At 42.4% G+C, this 15,379-nt stretch overlaps 1 protein-coding gene and 1 pseudogene across 1 annotated transcript; one reads left to right on the top strand and one right to left on the bottom strand.

The window, feature by feature from the left end:
* The first annotated feature begins 309 nt into the window (after positions 1–309).
* On the top strand, positions 310–2,116 carry LOC147892018 (Rubredoxin-like superfamily protein). The gene is made up of 4 exons (XM_087388704.1): positions 310–878; positions 966–1,024; positions 1,202–1,319; positions 1,403–2,116. Exons 1-4 carry the CDS (start codon positions 613–615, stop codon positions 1,479–1,481), a joined length of 522 nt encoding a protein of 173 aa, XP_087244830.1. The 5' UTR covers positions 310–612; the 3' UTR covers positions 1,482–2,116.
* A 3,921-nt stretch (positions 2,117–6,037) lies between these two features.
* LOC147892017 (polyubiquitin-like) lies at positions 6,038–7,216 on the bottom strand (annotated as a pseudogene).
* Between the last annotated feature and the right edge of the window lie 8,163 nt (positions 7,217–15,379).

Raw genomic sequence — 15,379 nt, 5'->3', positions numbered from 1 at the left:
CAATGCAAACGAGCGAAAAAACCAACAATGGATTTTTTTTGGAAATGAATTCTCTCTTTTGTGAAAAAACAAACGATTACTAATCCCTCCCCCCATGGGGCAGCCAAAAATAGTTGTGTAATTGGACATAAACATTGTGCAATGCCAAATGGTACAAAATGGGGAAGCCTAATTTGAAAAGGAAAGGGGGGGGGGAGGAGAATGCTCTAGAAATTTCAAGGAGGTACTCGACACTTTGTGCTTGCAATCTATTCCTTTTGTGATTGATATTGGAAGGTAAAAGAGGAGAGACACACAGTGGGCATAATCTAGAGTTGGTTGGTTGGTTTGAATGAGGCCACATGCACATGAGGGAGGAAGGAGAGGTTGAATGGATAGGTAGCAAAGCTAAGAGCTAAGTTCCTTTACAACATCACCATAATAGCTTGCAATCTTAATCTTCTCTCTTCCTGTTTGCTTCTGCATTTGCCAATTCTTGAGCTCCCATAGCCACGAATCACAGCTCTCTCTTCTTGAGCTCCCATAGCCAAGGATCACACCATTCTTAAAATCAATTCATCAACGTAACCTTTGGTTCTCTTCTTCTTCTTCTTCTTCTGCCCACCTTCATCTATGGCTTCTTCCCCTTCTTCTTCTCTTTGTTTCTCAGTAATTCCCTCCATCAGTCGCGACCCATCATCACCTTCATCCTCAGCTTCCTCCATCTCGCCTCCACTCGTCAGTGGCCTTGGCCTTCGCCTCCCTGCCGACAGATTTGCACTCAAAAGCTCCTTCTACAATGCAGGATCTGCCTTAGCCTCGCCCAAAACCGACCATGGTCCTCCCAGAATTAGCATGCGAGTTGCAGCCAAAGGCGCCTACATCTGCAGAGATTGCGGGTATTTTGCGAATTCCCTGCCCTACGCATCGTTTCTGTTTAATGGGAATGCGCCCTCATTGTCTCGATGCCATTTCCTTTGGTGTAGGTACATCTACAATGAGCGGAAGCCATTCGAGAAATTGCCAGACGACTTCTTTTGCCCCGGTAAGAGGTTATTTTCTTAACCCACAGTACTGTTGAACGAACGATACAGTGTGCGTTCGTATCACTCCAGGAATTTGCAAGTATAAAGACCCTTTCTTTGAAAAATAGGATAGACGAATGAGGGTATCAAAGTGACATGGAAACGACCTGCTGAATCCCAATATTTTCTATGTGCAGTCTGTGGTGCCCCCAAGAGGAGATTCAAGCCCTATGATATACCTGTAACTAAGAATGCAAACCAATTAGACGTGCGGAAAGCTCGGAAGGAGCAGCTTAAAAAAGACGCTGCCATTGGGTGAGTAGCAAAGTGCCCAGAAGTAAACAAGCAGTATGTTTACAGAATACAACAACAGCTAAGTTTGCCGTCATTGTGTGCAGGAACGCTCTGCCTATAGGAATTGCAGTGGGAGTTGCTGCCCTTGTAGGGACATTCCTGTATTTGAACAGCCAGTTTTAGCTGATGGGCCAGACAAAATGCACTTACCGAATCTTGTGAACTTAATTGGGTACATTGCTCTCTGCTCTGATTCAACTGTGCTGTGCATCGAGTTCAACAGCATGCTATAGATGCTTGAATTGTACTTATACCAATTTTGTGGGTTTCCATCTGAAAATCCACCACATGCTTTTTCATCTAACTTGGGGACCTTAGGATTTCTTTCTACATCCTTATGACTTTTTGATGTTCAGTTTGTATTCCTCTCTTCTGTGATCTTGGCTATATTGCGGAAGAGAGAAAGGTCGCGATGGAGGCAAGTGCTTCCACGAAATTGTCGTTTTATTGTTTTTCCATGGACGCAAATTACTAGAGGCAGCTTATTGGTGGGCTTTGTTGTGCTTTATTGTTTGTGAGGAGCTCTCTATGAACTATTAAATCAGAGTGATTGCTGAAGACCGAATCCCTTGTTTCAAAAGGTTAAATATGGGAAAGGCAAGGGATGTGCTAGATCATATGTTGATGGAATATCGGTTAGGCATCTGCAGAAGGCAAGGAGGGATATAGAAGAGAACCTTCTGAATAGCCTTCTCCAGGATCGTGTTACCCGATCCTTCCTGCCTCTTTCTTGAAGTTTGCAAATCTGCCTGTCTTTATCTTGCCCATGCTCCTTTTATTTTCTAGGATAACTGTGCATGCTTGTCGCTATACTTCCCGTTGTTTTGGTTCTGGGGCGTGAAAGGGAGGAATTTCTTACCAACTGCCCTTTTCTCCTCGTGTTTAAGCTCCTGTTTTCTGTAATTTTTCGGTTTTCTAAATGATAATATCCATTCTGCCTTGAGACTGTAGAGGAGAGGAAGGTGTGTGTGCCATTGTCATGGTTAACAAGAGAGCAGGAATGCCCGTGGGCAACACCTCGTGAATCATTTTGAGTGGAGTGAATTTGTGTGTGTGTGTGTGCGTGTGTGTGTGTGTGTGTGTGAGAGAGAGAGAGAGAGAGAGAGAGGGTGCGTGTTTTAAGTTGCAAATCGCAGATTGTCTAGTCCATGTAGATAATATGGGAATGCCTTGGAGTAGGGGTGCAAAGATTTGTGTAAGTGAAATTACAAAGTGTTTTATTTTGTGAAGTATGGAGGGAAGAAACAAGAACGCTCTGTAGTTAAATTTCATCCATCAGAAGTTTGGTACATGGGAAGGAGTTATGATTGTGTATAAGTCCAATGTAGGGAGGAATCAATTCCTATATCTCCTGGCTTGAGATGTGCCCCCATCCGTTAAGTAGGCAAGGAAGATCATCTAGCAGGGATCTTGTTGGAGGCGGCTTGTGGACTGTTGTGCTACTAGAGGAGCCGTCTTTCGTTGGTAAAGGTGCTAAAACCATTATCATTGATGGAGCCTTAGTGCCGGCCGTTTGAGGCTAGCCCAAGGTCCTAGGTGCACTCTGGTCATCTGTTGGATCACGCGTGTAGATGGCTACAAGGCGAAGGTGTTGATGCCTTGCTTGGATGGAGCGTAGGAGCAGTAGCGTTTGTCGGCTGTAGGTCTTATTGATGGAAGCAATTGGATCGTGGGTTGCTAGTCTCGTTCGTTCGCTGTGCTGCTAGCTTTGGATGCTAGTTGAGTTGCGTTGGAAGCTTAGTCGTAGGCACGGTTTTCGGTTGATCCAACTCGGCTGGGCATGCATGCGCTTGGCATTCTGGTTGAGTCGCCCGAAGTGCTGGCTGGAGGTCTGCCGCCATCAGCCCGTCAGTCGCCCCTGAAGCTACGATTGTAGATCTTTTTGTTACAGGCCAGAGTCGTTTCTTTGTTGTAGGAGGCGCTGAGCTTGATAGCCACCTCGCTATAGCGGTGTGGAAGTAGATGGCACTGGCAGACAATCCCCTCCACAGAGCAATGCTTAGTTGTTGGAGTTGCCTTGCTTGGAGCTTGGCTACTAGAGACCTATGTCTCTATGAGTAGAGGTCTCTTGTTTGGCTGGAAAAAACACTCTCAATAGAGGTATCTCTCTTCTTAGAAACAAGATGATCTAAAATCTTTCCCTCTCAGATTTCTCTCTCACAAGGAAAGTCTCTCCTATCTCTCACACTCCAAGCTAGAACGAAATCTTATCATGGAATTCAAGAGTCGAAGAAGCAATCATTCTCACAAAAGAATGAACAAAAATAGGAATGGACAAAATTGTGTCAAGCAGAAGAGAACTCTCAATCACTCAACTGATCTCTCACACTCCCGTAATGATCGCAATTCCTTAGCGGAAGGCAAGGGAGCTCTGATACCATGAAAACAAAGATGGAGAGAGGAGAGTCGCAAAGTGGAGATGAGGAGAGAGGGCACACCTAGAGGGGACACCACAAATGATTAACTGTACACATGATTTAGTTGAAAATAATGAATATATAAAAACCCCTTTAGGGTCAGGGTTAGGGTTCCAACCCTTTCCTTTTTAGCACTCTTTTGGGTTACTGCTATGCACATATCAAACATGATGTTGAGATGAATCCTCAACACGACACTATAAGCAATGCAAGCTCTAATGGATCTCATGTTACTTACAAAGATGTGAAGATATGATTGGCATGTAAGTGATATTGTTTCTATATGTGTCTTTAATGAATTTACATTCCATCTTAGAACCCACATTCACAAGAATTCAATTGTATCGTACTATTACAAGCACATGTATATGGTGGTGTGTGGGCCTACAGTCAACACTTTTGCATTGAGAGGACTGATCAATGTGGGGTATTGGAGCACCTAATTGAAGTGAACTATAGGACTTTCAAGATTGTGCTACTCAATCATGATGTTTCCAAGTGATTTATGGCGGCCCCAATACGACGACTAGAAAATAGAAAAATGGTTTTCATGCTCTTGATATTTTGAAAGTGCTTCACCATCTGAGGAACCATTTGTGTTGCCGAAGCATTGTTAGCAAGCATTTTTCCATGTGATACAAGTAAATCCTTGTGGGGGATGCATTTTTAAAAGTGTAGACATGGATGCTCATGATGAAGAATGACATAATGGAGATGAATCTACAAGCATTGATGCTAGCATTGATGATGAGAATCATGGTGAATATGAAGGAGATGAATCTTCCAATGTTTATGCCATTCAACGACAAGGAGGAGATCATGTATACAAAAGTGAGGATGAGGTAGACGAGTATGATAAAATTAGTAACAAAATAAATCATATAAAAGATGATGATGATATTGATCATGAGGGTGATGATGACATTATTGATGAGAGTGACAAGGTTATGGTGCCAAAGACAAAACTTAAAAGTTTTGAAAATCTTGAAACATTACTATGAGATGTTTAATATTTTGAGAATCATTTGACTTGGAATACAAATGGGGTTGAACTTTCATCTTCATTAATACTTTTATCCAAAAGGGCACTAGGTGGAATGGCCATTTGTTGCTATGCTTGGGGTTCAATTCTCCATAAGCCACAATCACTTGATGGTGGAGACATGTTAGAGGAATCTTTCTTATGGAGTAACATGACAGATGTGTTCGTGCAACTCATCTACTATGCTAACATCTTTATTGTTTATAAAGTATGAGATCTCGAGATGCTATCTTAGACCTTCACTCTTAATGGTGTTTATGTATGAGCAATTGTCGAGCAAACTCCTCTCTGTGTGAGTACTTTGAACAACACTCAAATGCCACTTTCTTGGCTTAGACTTGAAGGCAAACGTGCTAATCATGAATGTGTCTTTGAAAGCTTTAGTCCTAGCTCTTGCTCTTGTATCACAATGGAGAACACCATGAATGTACTATTGCAAGTCAGGAGAAAACAACATGATGGAGACAAGTGTAGAGGAAAACTCAAGCCTTGGCTCTTGTATCGCAATGGAGAACACCATGGTCTATTGAAAGTTAAGAGGCAAACCCCATCATGGAGACAAGTGTTGAGGCAACTAAACTTGATTGATGTTATAGCAAGTACACGGTACCTCGTTTTATACGCAGATTGACCGTATGGGTAAGATTTTGAGTCTCTCAAAGTATCATCCACGCTTTTTCCGTGATTGCTATCATCTAGATTAACCACGCTTTCTACTACGTGATACCCAGCACCTATGCATCCTTTTCTTCAAAAACGTTTAAACATGCAAGTGATGCTGCCATGTCTTCCACAACAAGAAATGCCTTCCAAACACACTATCCTATACATGCCAAGGAGATCGAGATAGGAGATAGAAGAGAGAGAGAGAGAGAGAGAGCTGTCCTATGTAAACACCTTGGGCTCTGATACCATGTAAAAAAACAGAAAGCTATGTCCAAGAAATAGAGTTTGCACCACTAAGCACTCAACACAATTCGATTCCCACATATACTCAAGATTTTCCGTTGCATCAAAACTTTGCTCCATGTGCCACTAGAAGAGGCTTAAATAGGCATAAAATACTGGGAACAAAAATTGTAGAAGCACTTTAGAGAGAGGTTGGACGTAAGGGGTTGAGCCTCAGAATTAACAGAAGATATTAGCCATGATTGTAAGGGAATCTTGAGGGTCTTGTAGTATTACACAGAAGATATTAGGCATAAATTGGAAAGGAAACTGAAGGGTCTTATTGCCATTTATTTTGATACAAGCTATTGCTGTGACCATAGGACAACTTATTATAGAATCCATGGACCCTTACACACCAGCTAAACTAGATCTATTACAGAGATTCGCTTCACAATCAACATGTCCTAGCAGATCACTGAGAGCCCTAACCCTTTGGTGCACATACATCTTTACAGCCCACCACGAAGGCGAAGCACAAGATGGAGGGTTGATTCCTTCTGAATATTGTAGTCAGCCAAGGTACGCCGATCTTCCAACTGCTTTCCTGCAAAAATCGGGCGCTGCTGGTCGGGGAGAATGCCCTCCTTATCTTGGATCTTTGTCTTTACATTGTCGATCGTATCAGAGCTCTCCACCTCCAAAATAATGGTCTTACCAGTGAGGGTCTAGACAAAGATCTGCATGCCACCCCTGAGACGCAGAACCAGATGAAGGGTAGACTCCTTCTGAATGTTGATTACAGCAAGGGTGTGGCCGTCTTCAAGCTGCTTACCGGCAAAGATGAGCCTCTGCTGGTCAGGGGGGATGCCCTCCTTATCCTGGATCTTGGCCTTCACATTATCGATTGTGTCAGAACTCTCAACTTCTAGGGTGATGGTCGTACCAGTGAGCGTCTTGACGAAGATTTGCATACCACCCCTGAGACGCAGGACAAGATGCAGCATTGACTCCTACTAGATGTTGTAATCGGCAAGAGTGCGCCCGTCTTCAAGCTGCTTGCCGGCGAAAATCAGCCTCTATTGGTCGGGAGGGATGCCCTCCTTGTCCTAGATCTTGGCCTTAACATTATCGATGGTGTCAGAGCTCTTGACCTCGAGGGTGATGGTGTTTCCGGTGAGGGTCTTGACGAAGATCTGCATGCCACCTCGCAGACGAAGGACGAGATGGAGAGTGGACTCCTTCTGGATGTTGTAATCAGCGAGGGTGCGGCCATCTTTGAGCTGCTTGCCGGTGAAGATAAGGCGCTGCTGTGGTCAGGGGGGATGCCCGCCTTGTCCTGGATTTTGATTTTGACGTTGTCGATGGTATCAGAGCTCTCGACTTCGAGGGTGATGGTTTTACCGGTGAGGGTCTTGATGAAGATCTACCTGATGGGAGGCGGGAGAGAAGGAAGATAGGCCTAGGCTGGCTATGGCGCTGAAAGTTTCAAGGGGCTGGCTGCAGAAGAGCTGAAAGAGAAAACTCAAAGAAGAAGAAGAAGATGAGGATTCTTTACCCCAAAGGACCTCTTCACATCGGCTCAAGTTGGCTCAGAGGACCTCTTCACACCGGCTCAAGTCGGCAGACTCCCGAGGCTCGTCCCAGTCGTCCGATCCCTTCTCTTCCAGGAAACATGAACCAATGGGCTATCAACTGGCAATCGGCTCTCGACCTCCGATCGATCGTCGGGTGGCCCCGGTTCCCTACTCCTTCCTCTCCATAAGAGGATTTAGAGAGCCTCCCCCCACTGGCTTAGCATCTCCTTGCTAGAGTTCTAGCTTTACAATGAGCATTGCAAAAAGCACAGAGATAAGAAGGCTAAGGATGTGACAATCCTTCCAACATAGAGGGCTTCTCCAATGCTTTCCTCCCAGTCACGGTTTCCAGTGATCTCCTCCTCGTGAATACTCTTTCCTTTTTCTTCATCCTGGAGATCTCTCTCTAGAAGCCTCCCCCTAGCCCCATGCTTGCCAACCCTCATGCCCTGGTGCCATGTGTCCCATAAGGGACCTCACCATTCTAGCCCTCTCATAGAGCCCATTTGCACCTCTTCATTAATGTCTAGGCCTAGGCGTAACCCTAGACCCAAACCCTCTAGGCCTCATAGTATGCAAGCATCGTCAGGCCCTCTGGTTTCCTGTCTGACCATAATCACACCACATGGTCGTGGGATTATGGCTGATGTAACAAAGGAGGCTTAATATAAATACACATGGCAAGAGGAGCAAACTCCACACAATTTCATTTGATAGTGCCTCAATATAGTACATGATCAACATCATCTTCTCTGGCACACACATCACTATTTGGTTGCAATCCATAAACTCCAATCGATATTTCCTCTCTTACACCACTCTACTACTTGTCCTTAGTCCATCATCACGTACTCTTGTAGGTACCATACTTTCATTTTCTCAGCACCCCCCTTGGTGCCAACACGGCTACTACAAGGTGGTTAGATGTGAGTATTACAGCTTTTCATGACCCCCCCTTAGTGCCAACACATCTACTTAAGGTGGTTAGTTGTGATAAAACAAAAAATAGGTCTACTCATTTTGTGACCTTTTATAATTTACCGAAGAGGCAGTGAGGTTATCAATGTAGTAGCTTTGAAGAGGTGGCCTCCGGCTTCTTTCTCTTTTGTTGTCTCCACGTAGTCTATTTCTTCATTCTTCATGTGATAGTTATTCTCCTTGTATGCGAGGTTCAAACAATGATTGCACTTTGGCTTGTGCTTCAACTTGCATTCATTTTGGTAGTGTCCTATTGTTCCACAGTGGTGGTGACATTTCATAGTTGTCTTATTGAAGAAGACCTGATCACGATTATTGACCTTTGATGTACTATGTGCCTTATGCTCTCCTTCTTTCTCAAACAATGATGCAACACATCCTTCGAACGTTGGATCTGGCAGATTTTTCATACTTGTGGTCAATGCATTATACTCTTGCGACATGCTTTTGAGGAAGATGGCTAATGCATCTTTTTCTTCTACTTTTGAATTCGCACCTTCCAATTGTGTAATGATGCTTTTAAGTTTGTTTACGAACTATGCTAGGGACTTACTAAAATTCATTTGCAAGCCATAAAATTCAAAAATCTCCTCAGTTTTTGATTTAACCCCCAACACCATATTGAGTTCATCCCAAGCTTCTTTAGCTCGTTTCTTTACGTCTATGTGATGAATTAGATTGCTCTCCAAGTGTAATCCAATTAATGATAGTGCTGGTTTTTCCTTTCCTATCCACTTTCCATTCGGTGTAGCAAGTGTATTTTCCTTCATGATTTTCCATAGCTTCTTGTGCATTAGACAGTATTTCATTTGTGCTGCCCATGTCTGAAACCTTTTCCCAACAGAACTTTTTTGCATACAAGATATTTCTTGATGTCATTTTTGTAAGGGTCATACCTGAGTACTACACGTGGCAATTTCTACTTATGTACAATGCATATGATAAAATTTTAGATTTCAAAGAATCGAGTGGTTTTGCATTTTGGACCTCATCAAGATACCTTATGGATTGCAAGTTATAGGGCTTTAAAAGGTAGATGATGTGGTTCGTGAACATGCACAAGCACATTGCTTCACAAGAGGTGGCTATGTGCCACATGCCACTTCCTAATCAAACCTTAAGAGCCTTAGATAAACTTGAAAAATGAACCCGAAATTGTCGTCAACACGGATAGTTTAAGGATGGAACTTCTAAATAAGGGGTTAAGATTTAGCCACATGTTCAAATATTATCCCTTATTTGAAAGTGGGAGTCGGGAGATTCCTAGATTCTTTAATATATTGATCGTGACCTTGATGTGACCTCATTCTTGTGCACACTTTGGTTTGGAATTATCTTCAATACTCAAGTAAGTTGTCCTCTATTCTTTGCTTGCCTCACAAGCTAGTTGTGGTCTGTGTTCCAGTGGGTCTATTCTGGTGGTTCATTGATCATCGCCATGGCATCAATGGCAAGATGCATCTCATCATGGCTTGTGAGAGAAGAAGACAAAGGTTGCAAGTTAGGAAAGTTGAAAGGCTTGAAAATGGTGACGTGAGCGATGAAGAGCTTGCCTTCGGAGCTATTTTGTCGAGCTAAGTCATCTAGCCAAGGTCTTTTAGCTGAAATTGCTAGAGGCTATTGCACCTTAGCATTGGCTAGACTTGCGTTCTACTGTCCAAATCATACTTCAGGACTCAAGTGGCCAGCAAGCCAATGCATAAGACTATTGGAGCAGTCAGGCCAAAAAATTAGTCGCCATAAGATTGGAAAAGTTTAAGAATCTTCACTACTTTAGTTATTTTTCCAGTGAATTGATATCTTAATGGAAGGAGTTGCCACTGACAATAGCAAGCTCGATGACCTATGGCAGCATCAACCAGAACGTAGCAAAGAGTTAGACTACTAGGATACAATGACTCCCATGACAACCAGGCTTCTGGATTTGACAACCTTTTGTAATCAAAAGAATTTTCAGCAATACAAAAGAGGGTTGCGAAACACTAATAATGAAGTGGACTGTTGCAACTTATGTGTATTTCAGCCCATGGGAGGATTGAGAGGCAATATGAGGGTGCTTCCAATCATTCAATTAATAGCATTGTTGTCATTGTCATCGACACCAATCACGTTAATTGGAGCACCCTTCAACGTGGGCAAGGAGGACAAAGAAACAGAGCACCACAACAAAGAGGTCCACTAATCCATAAGGGGAGCTTGGAAAAAGGAGCTGCCGTGGCTTTGATACCACATGTTGAAGATAAGAAGGCTCAAAATAAATACACATGGCAAGAGATAAGAGCAAAATCCACACACTTTCATTTGATAGTTGTCAGTATCTGGTTGATGCAATCCATAACCTCCAATCATATATTTTGTCTCTTATATCACTATACTACCCTTCTCTAGTCCATCATCATGTGCTCTTGTAGGCACCATACTTCCATTTCCTCAACAAATATGAAACAAGCCATTGAGATATCAACGCATAACCAACAAAGGTATAACATGATAGCATAATAGGTAGGTACATTAACTCCTCAAAATTTAATAATTCATAACCTCACCACTAAGTATCAAAGCAAAGAAATTGTTTGGAAAATGTTAAAGAAAATTTTTATTGTATAATCTTTCACAAGGGCTTATTCTTTCATTGAGGGTGTCATAGATTTGGGCTACAATGCACAAAAATTTATTAAAGCACAACATAGAAAGATATTAGTAGCATGGAGATCTTTATGGAACAAGAGCATAGCATGAAAAGAAGATTGGATCAAATGATATCACATATTCAAAAATAATATTTGGAGCCATTTTCAAAAGTCTCTCTTTCTCTCTCTCTCTCTCTCTCTCTCTCTCTCTCTCTCTTTCTCTCCTCGAGGGGTTCAGTGCTAAGTATAGTTGTTGTTTTCTTCATCTTCTACCTCTAGAAGTGTGATTACTTGCTACGTGGGAAAATTCTCAGTTGATTCTCATTGTTCCATGAGAATGATTGCTTCTTCAAGTCTTGAATTCCATGGAAAGATTTCATTCTAGCTTGGAGTGTGAGAGATAGGAGAGACTTTGCTTGTGTGAGAGAGAAATCCATTGAGAGGGAAAGATTTTTAGCTCATCTTATTTCTAAGAAAAGAGAGAGACCTCTATGAGAGAGAAATAGTTTTTTTGAGCCAAACAAGAGACCTCTACTGATAGAGACATAGGTCTCTAGTGGCCAAGCTCCAAGCGAGGCGACTCCAACAACTAAGCATTGCTCTGTGGACGGGATTGTTTGCCAGTGCCATCTACTTCCACAATCTACTTCCACACTGCTATAGCGAGGCGGCTATCAAGCTCAGCACCTCCTACAACAAAGCAACGACTCTAGCCTATAATAAACACATATACAATCGTAGCTTCAAGGGCGACTAACAACCGACGGACCTCTAGCCCCAGCACCACGGGTGACTCAAACTAGAACGCCAAGTGCATGCATGCCCAGCCGAGATGGATCAACCAGAAAAATGTGCCCACGAGTAAGCTTCCAATGCAACATGCTCAACTAGCATCCAAAGCTAGCAGCGTAGTGAGCGAACAGGACTAGCAACCCACAATCCAGGCGCTTCCATCAACAAGATGTACAGTCGACAAATGAGCACCTATTGGTCCCACGCTCTATCCAAGCAAGGCATTAACACCTTCGCCTCGCGACTCCCATAGCCATCTACATGCGTGATCCAACAGATGACCAGATTGCACCTAGGACCTCGGGCTAGTCTCAAACGGCTGGCACTAATGGTCCATCAATGACAATGGCTCTAGCATCTTTACCAACGGCGAAAGGTAGCTCCTCTAGTAGCACAACAGCCTACAAGCCGCCTCCAACAAGCTCCGTGCTATGACAACGGCAACTTTAGCACACGGGCTCCATCTACACAGCCGTAACACAATCGACTAACAGCACAACAAGCTTGCACCACAGTTAAGCCCGCCATGACGTGACTACCACAAGGTGGCTGACGACATAATTCCCTCCGTCGATGGAGTCTACCCAAATTGCAAAGCATCTCCACAGATTTAGATGGCCAAGATGGAATCTTTTCTAGATTTTGATGGATCTTATCTCCACCAAGGTATTAACATGTGGCACATCACGTGGCTACCTAATACACTGAGTGCCATGTCATCTAGTTAGCCCATGGGTGCCACATCACCCAGCCTTATCTACCACGTGGTAGCTGCTTGCCACATCATCAGTTGGTTAGCATCCATTGATGCCACCTTATTTGCCACATTACCACCAACAGACACGTCATTAGTGCCACATAATCATACACATCACCAAAGCCACATCATTAATGGGGCCATAGAGACATGTCAGTAGCCACGTCGATTGCCACATCACCACCATCTATGTCATCAAGACACCTCAACACACTGCCACCTCACCACTACCATGTGGCACAGCAAGCACAGTAACCTCTTCACAAGCACACATTGTATGTTGCATGTGCACCTAGCTACCACTCATTAGTGCTCCATAGGTACACCCCTTGCCAGGCACAGTTCTACTTGTGACACCACCTACCACATCATCACTTCTCCTCTTTTTTTGCCTCTCCACCTTAATCAAGCTGTACTATCTTGATCTAGGAAGAATTTGAGGGTGCTCAAAAAGGAAAAATGCTCATTTTTTAATGCTCTATGCGCTCATTACATCACATGCACATTTTGGCACAAGTAACACATGTTCTAGCCTCGACATTGGATCTGCTTTTTGCACACATTCCAACTTCCACATCGACAAGTCTGACCCAGCACCTAAAATGAACAAAGAAACATGAATTATTTGCTACTTTTTCATTGCTTGACTGTTGGTCTAGATCTAGATCATAGTAGATTAGATCATCCTTAGAGGAGAGAACTCCAAAGCAACCAATTGAAGCCATGCCCAAAAATTCTCTAATAGTTCCAGTCCCTACCCCCACATGCGATTTCACAGCATCACATGTCCTGAAATTCAATCTTTCACAGTTAAGTGTGTAGAATTTAGAGTTTTCATAGGCATTGGCCGATTGTTTAGATTGCACATCATTTGAATTTATACTCACATGCCACCATTGTAAAGCTTATAGGCTATTTTATGGCATTGTGCACATTATTTCAAGCCTTGTAAAGCCTCTTGGCTATTCCTAGCATCATTTGCCACAAGCCTTGTAATAGATTATATATATGTTGTAGTTCTTATTCACCAACAATTCAGGTTGTAGTTGATTCAGTCAGTGATTTTCATAGCACTTTGAGTACATTTTTGGCACCATGTCTTTCACAAGCAACCTCAATTTGGAGGCATGTACTAAGACAATTTAAATTACAGCACATGGAAATATCAAATGGAGATAGTTCCTGTACTCAAGACAAATGGGAGTATGTTGATGGATCTACACCTAAGCCATTTGACGGTTCAGCAACAACTCTCACCCCACTACCGCAGTAGAAGGATAAGGGTCTACACGTGCATCAATGGTGTCCACACTTGGATTAGATGCTACCATTGCCCGAGCAGAGGTAGAATGGGACAAGGAAGACAAATATGCATATCATTTGATCAAATAGAATGTGCAAGATGTAAGACATCCAAAGAAGCATGGAATATGTTTGCAACTCTTTATGAGTCCAAGAACACATCCTGGATTCTCACACTGAGAAACTAAATCACCTAGAGTGTTTGCAATATCAATGAAATTAGTCATGCTTACGTACTCAGGACCAAGGATTACAGTAATCAACTTACAACATCATGAGAGACCATGAACCCCACAGAAATGATTCAGGTCATCCTCCATCCTCATCTCCATATTTGTTCACGTCTTGATGCTAATCCAAAGACCACCTCTCCTCATTTGTGCCCATCCTCATCTCCACTCTTCTCCTCACCTCTCTCTATATTTGTTCACGTATCCTCTCCTCTCTCCATATTTGTTCACGTCTTGACACTAATCCATAGAACACTTTTTTGGAAGTATCTGTTACTCAAGAGGATATCTTACTTTATTGCAATCCCTTCTGCTTTGTGCAATCTTTTTTCTCTCCTACAACCATTTTTCTTCTCATTTTCATAGATCTTTAGCTATTTTTGTGTATTCTCTAAATGATATAATATAAATATGGAAATCTACTCATGATGTTCATTAAATAATTTTAGCTCTTTTCCTTTGCCTTGCGACACCTCACATGTTATCTCAATGACATAAAATAGATACTCATGAACAAGCCATCCTTGTGCCATAGATTCTTCTGATCATGCTCTTTGATGAACAAATTCCTTGATGACTTTCATAAATATCTCAAAAAAGAACATCCATCGACAAATAACAACTCTTGCAAGGGATATCTCATCCACAAAATGCACTAGTATATGCTCTTGTATAATCATGGCCTTTTAAACCAGATAAGTTCTCATGGTTATTAGGCAAGTATCCAATGGATGCTCCATATCCAATAGGTGTTCTTATAGCTACCATTCTTTCCTTCACTAGTGACCACTCATTCTTAGATAAGGTCTACGCAGCCACCTGATCATCATCATTATTTTGTTTTGGACATAGGTGATGTTTTGTATTGGCTATTGACGATCATGTTTTGAAGCTGTTGTATCCTTCTCATCGAGTATATGTTTCTGTAATGCTTCTGCTATGTTCTTCAACATGTGTGATCTAAGAGTTGCGCAATCTTTAAAGACCCCCATATGGCAAGCTATAGGAAATAGATATCTTAGGTTTCATGCCCTATATCTAGGAAATAGATATCTTAGGTCCACTTATCATACTGATATTGTGGATTTGTACAAGGTAGGAATTTCTTAAATTCTCTAGTACCACCAAAATGTTTGCCTATTCCTTGAGTGACAGGCATCGTTCTTTGGCAAAAACTTCCTACACTTTCCTCACATTCTACTATATTCAAAATTCAATTCCTCATCACATGAGTGATGCCCTTTTGTTGAGAGATTTGGCACTTTGCAAGATTTTTTTCTATGAGTTTTGCGAGTTTTCAACCCTACCAATATATAGCTAGTGGCGAGCTATACATTCACCATAAATATAATCCACCCGTGCTCATTCTTTAGCTCTTTAGCTTAACAAATGGAAAGATTTCGTTAGT

The sequence above is a fragment of the Dipteris shenzhenensis genome, chromosome 17, assembly GCF_047967505.1.
Source record: "Dipteris shenzhenensis isolate YYH24624 ecotype China chromosome 17, Dip_SZ_1.0, whole genome shotgun sequence".
NCBI classification, from domain to species: Eukaryota; Viridiplantae; Streptophyta; class Polypodiopsida; order Gleicheniales; family Dipteridaceae; genus Dipteris; species Dipteris shenzhenensis.
The sequence above is the reverse complement of the archived record's forward strand: the minus strand, read 5'-3'. Positions and strand labels throughout refer to the sequence as shown.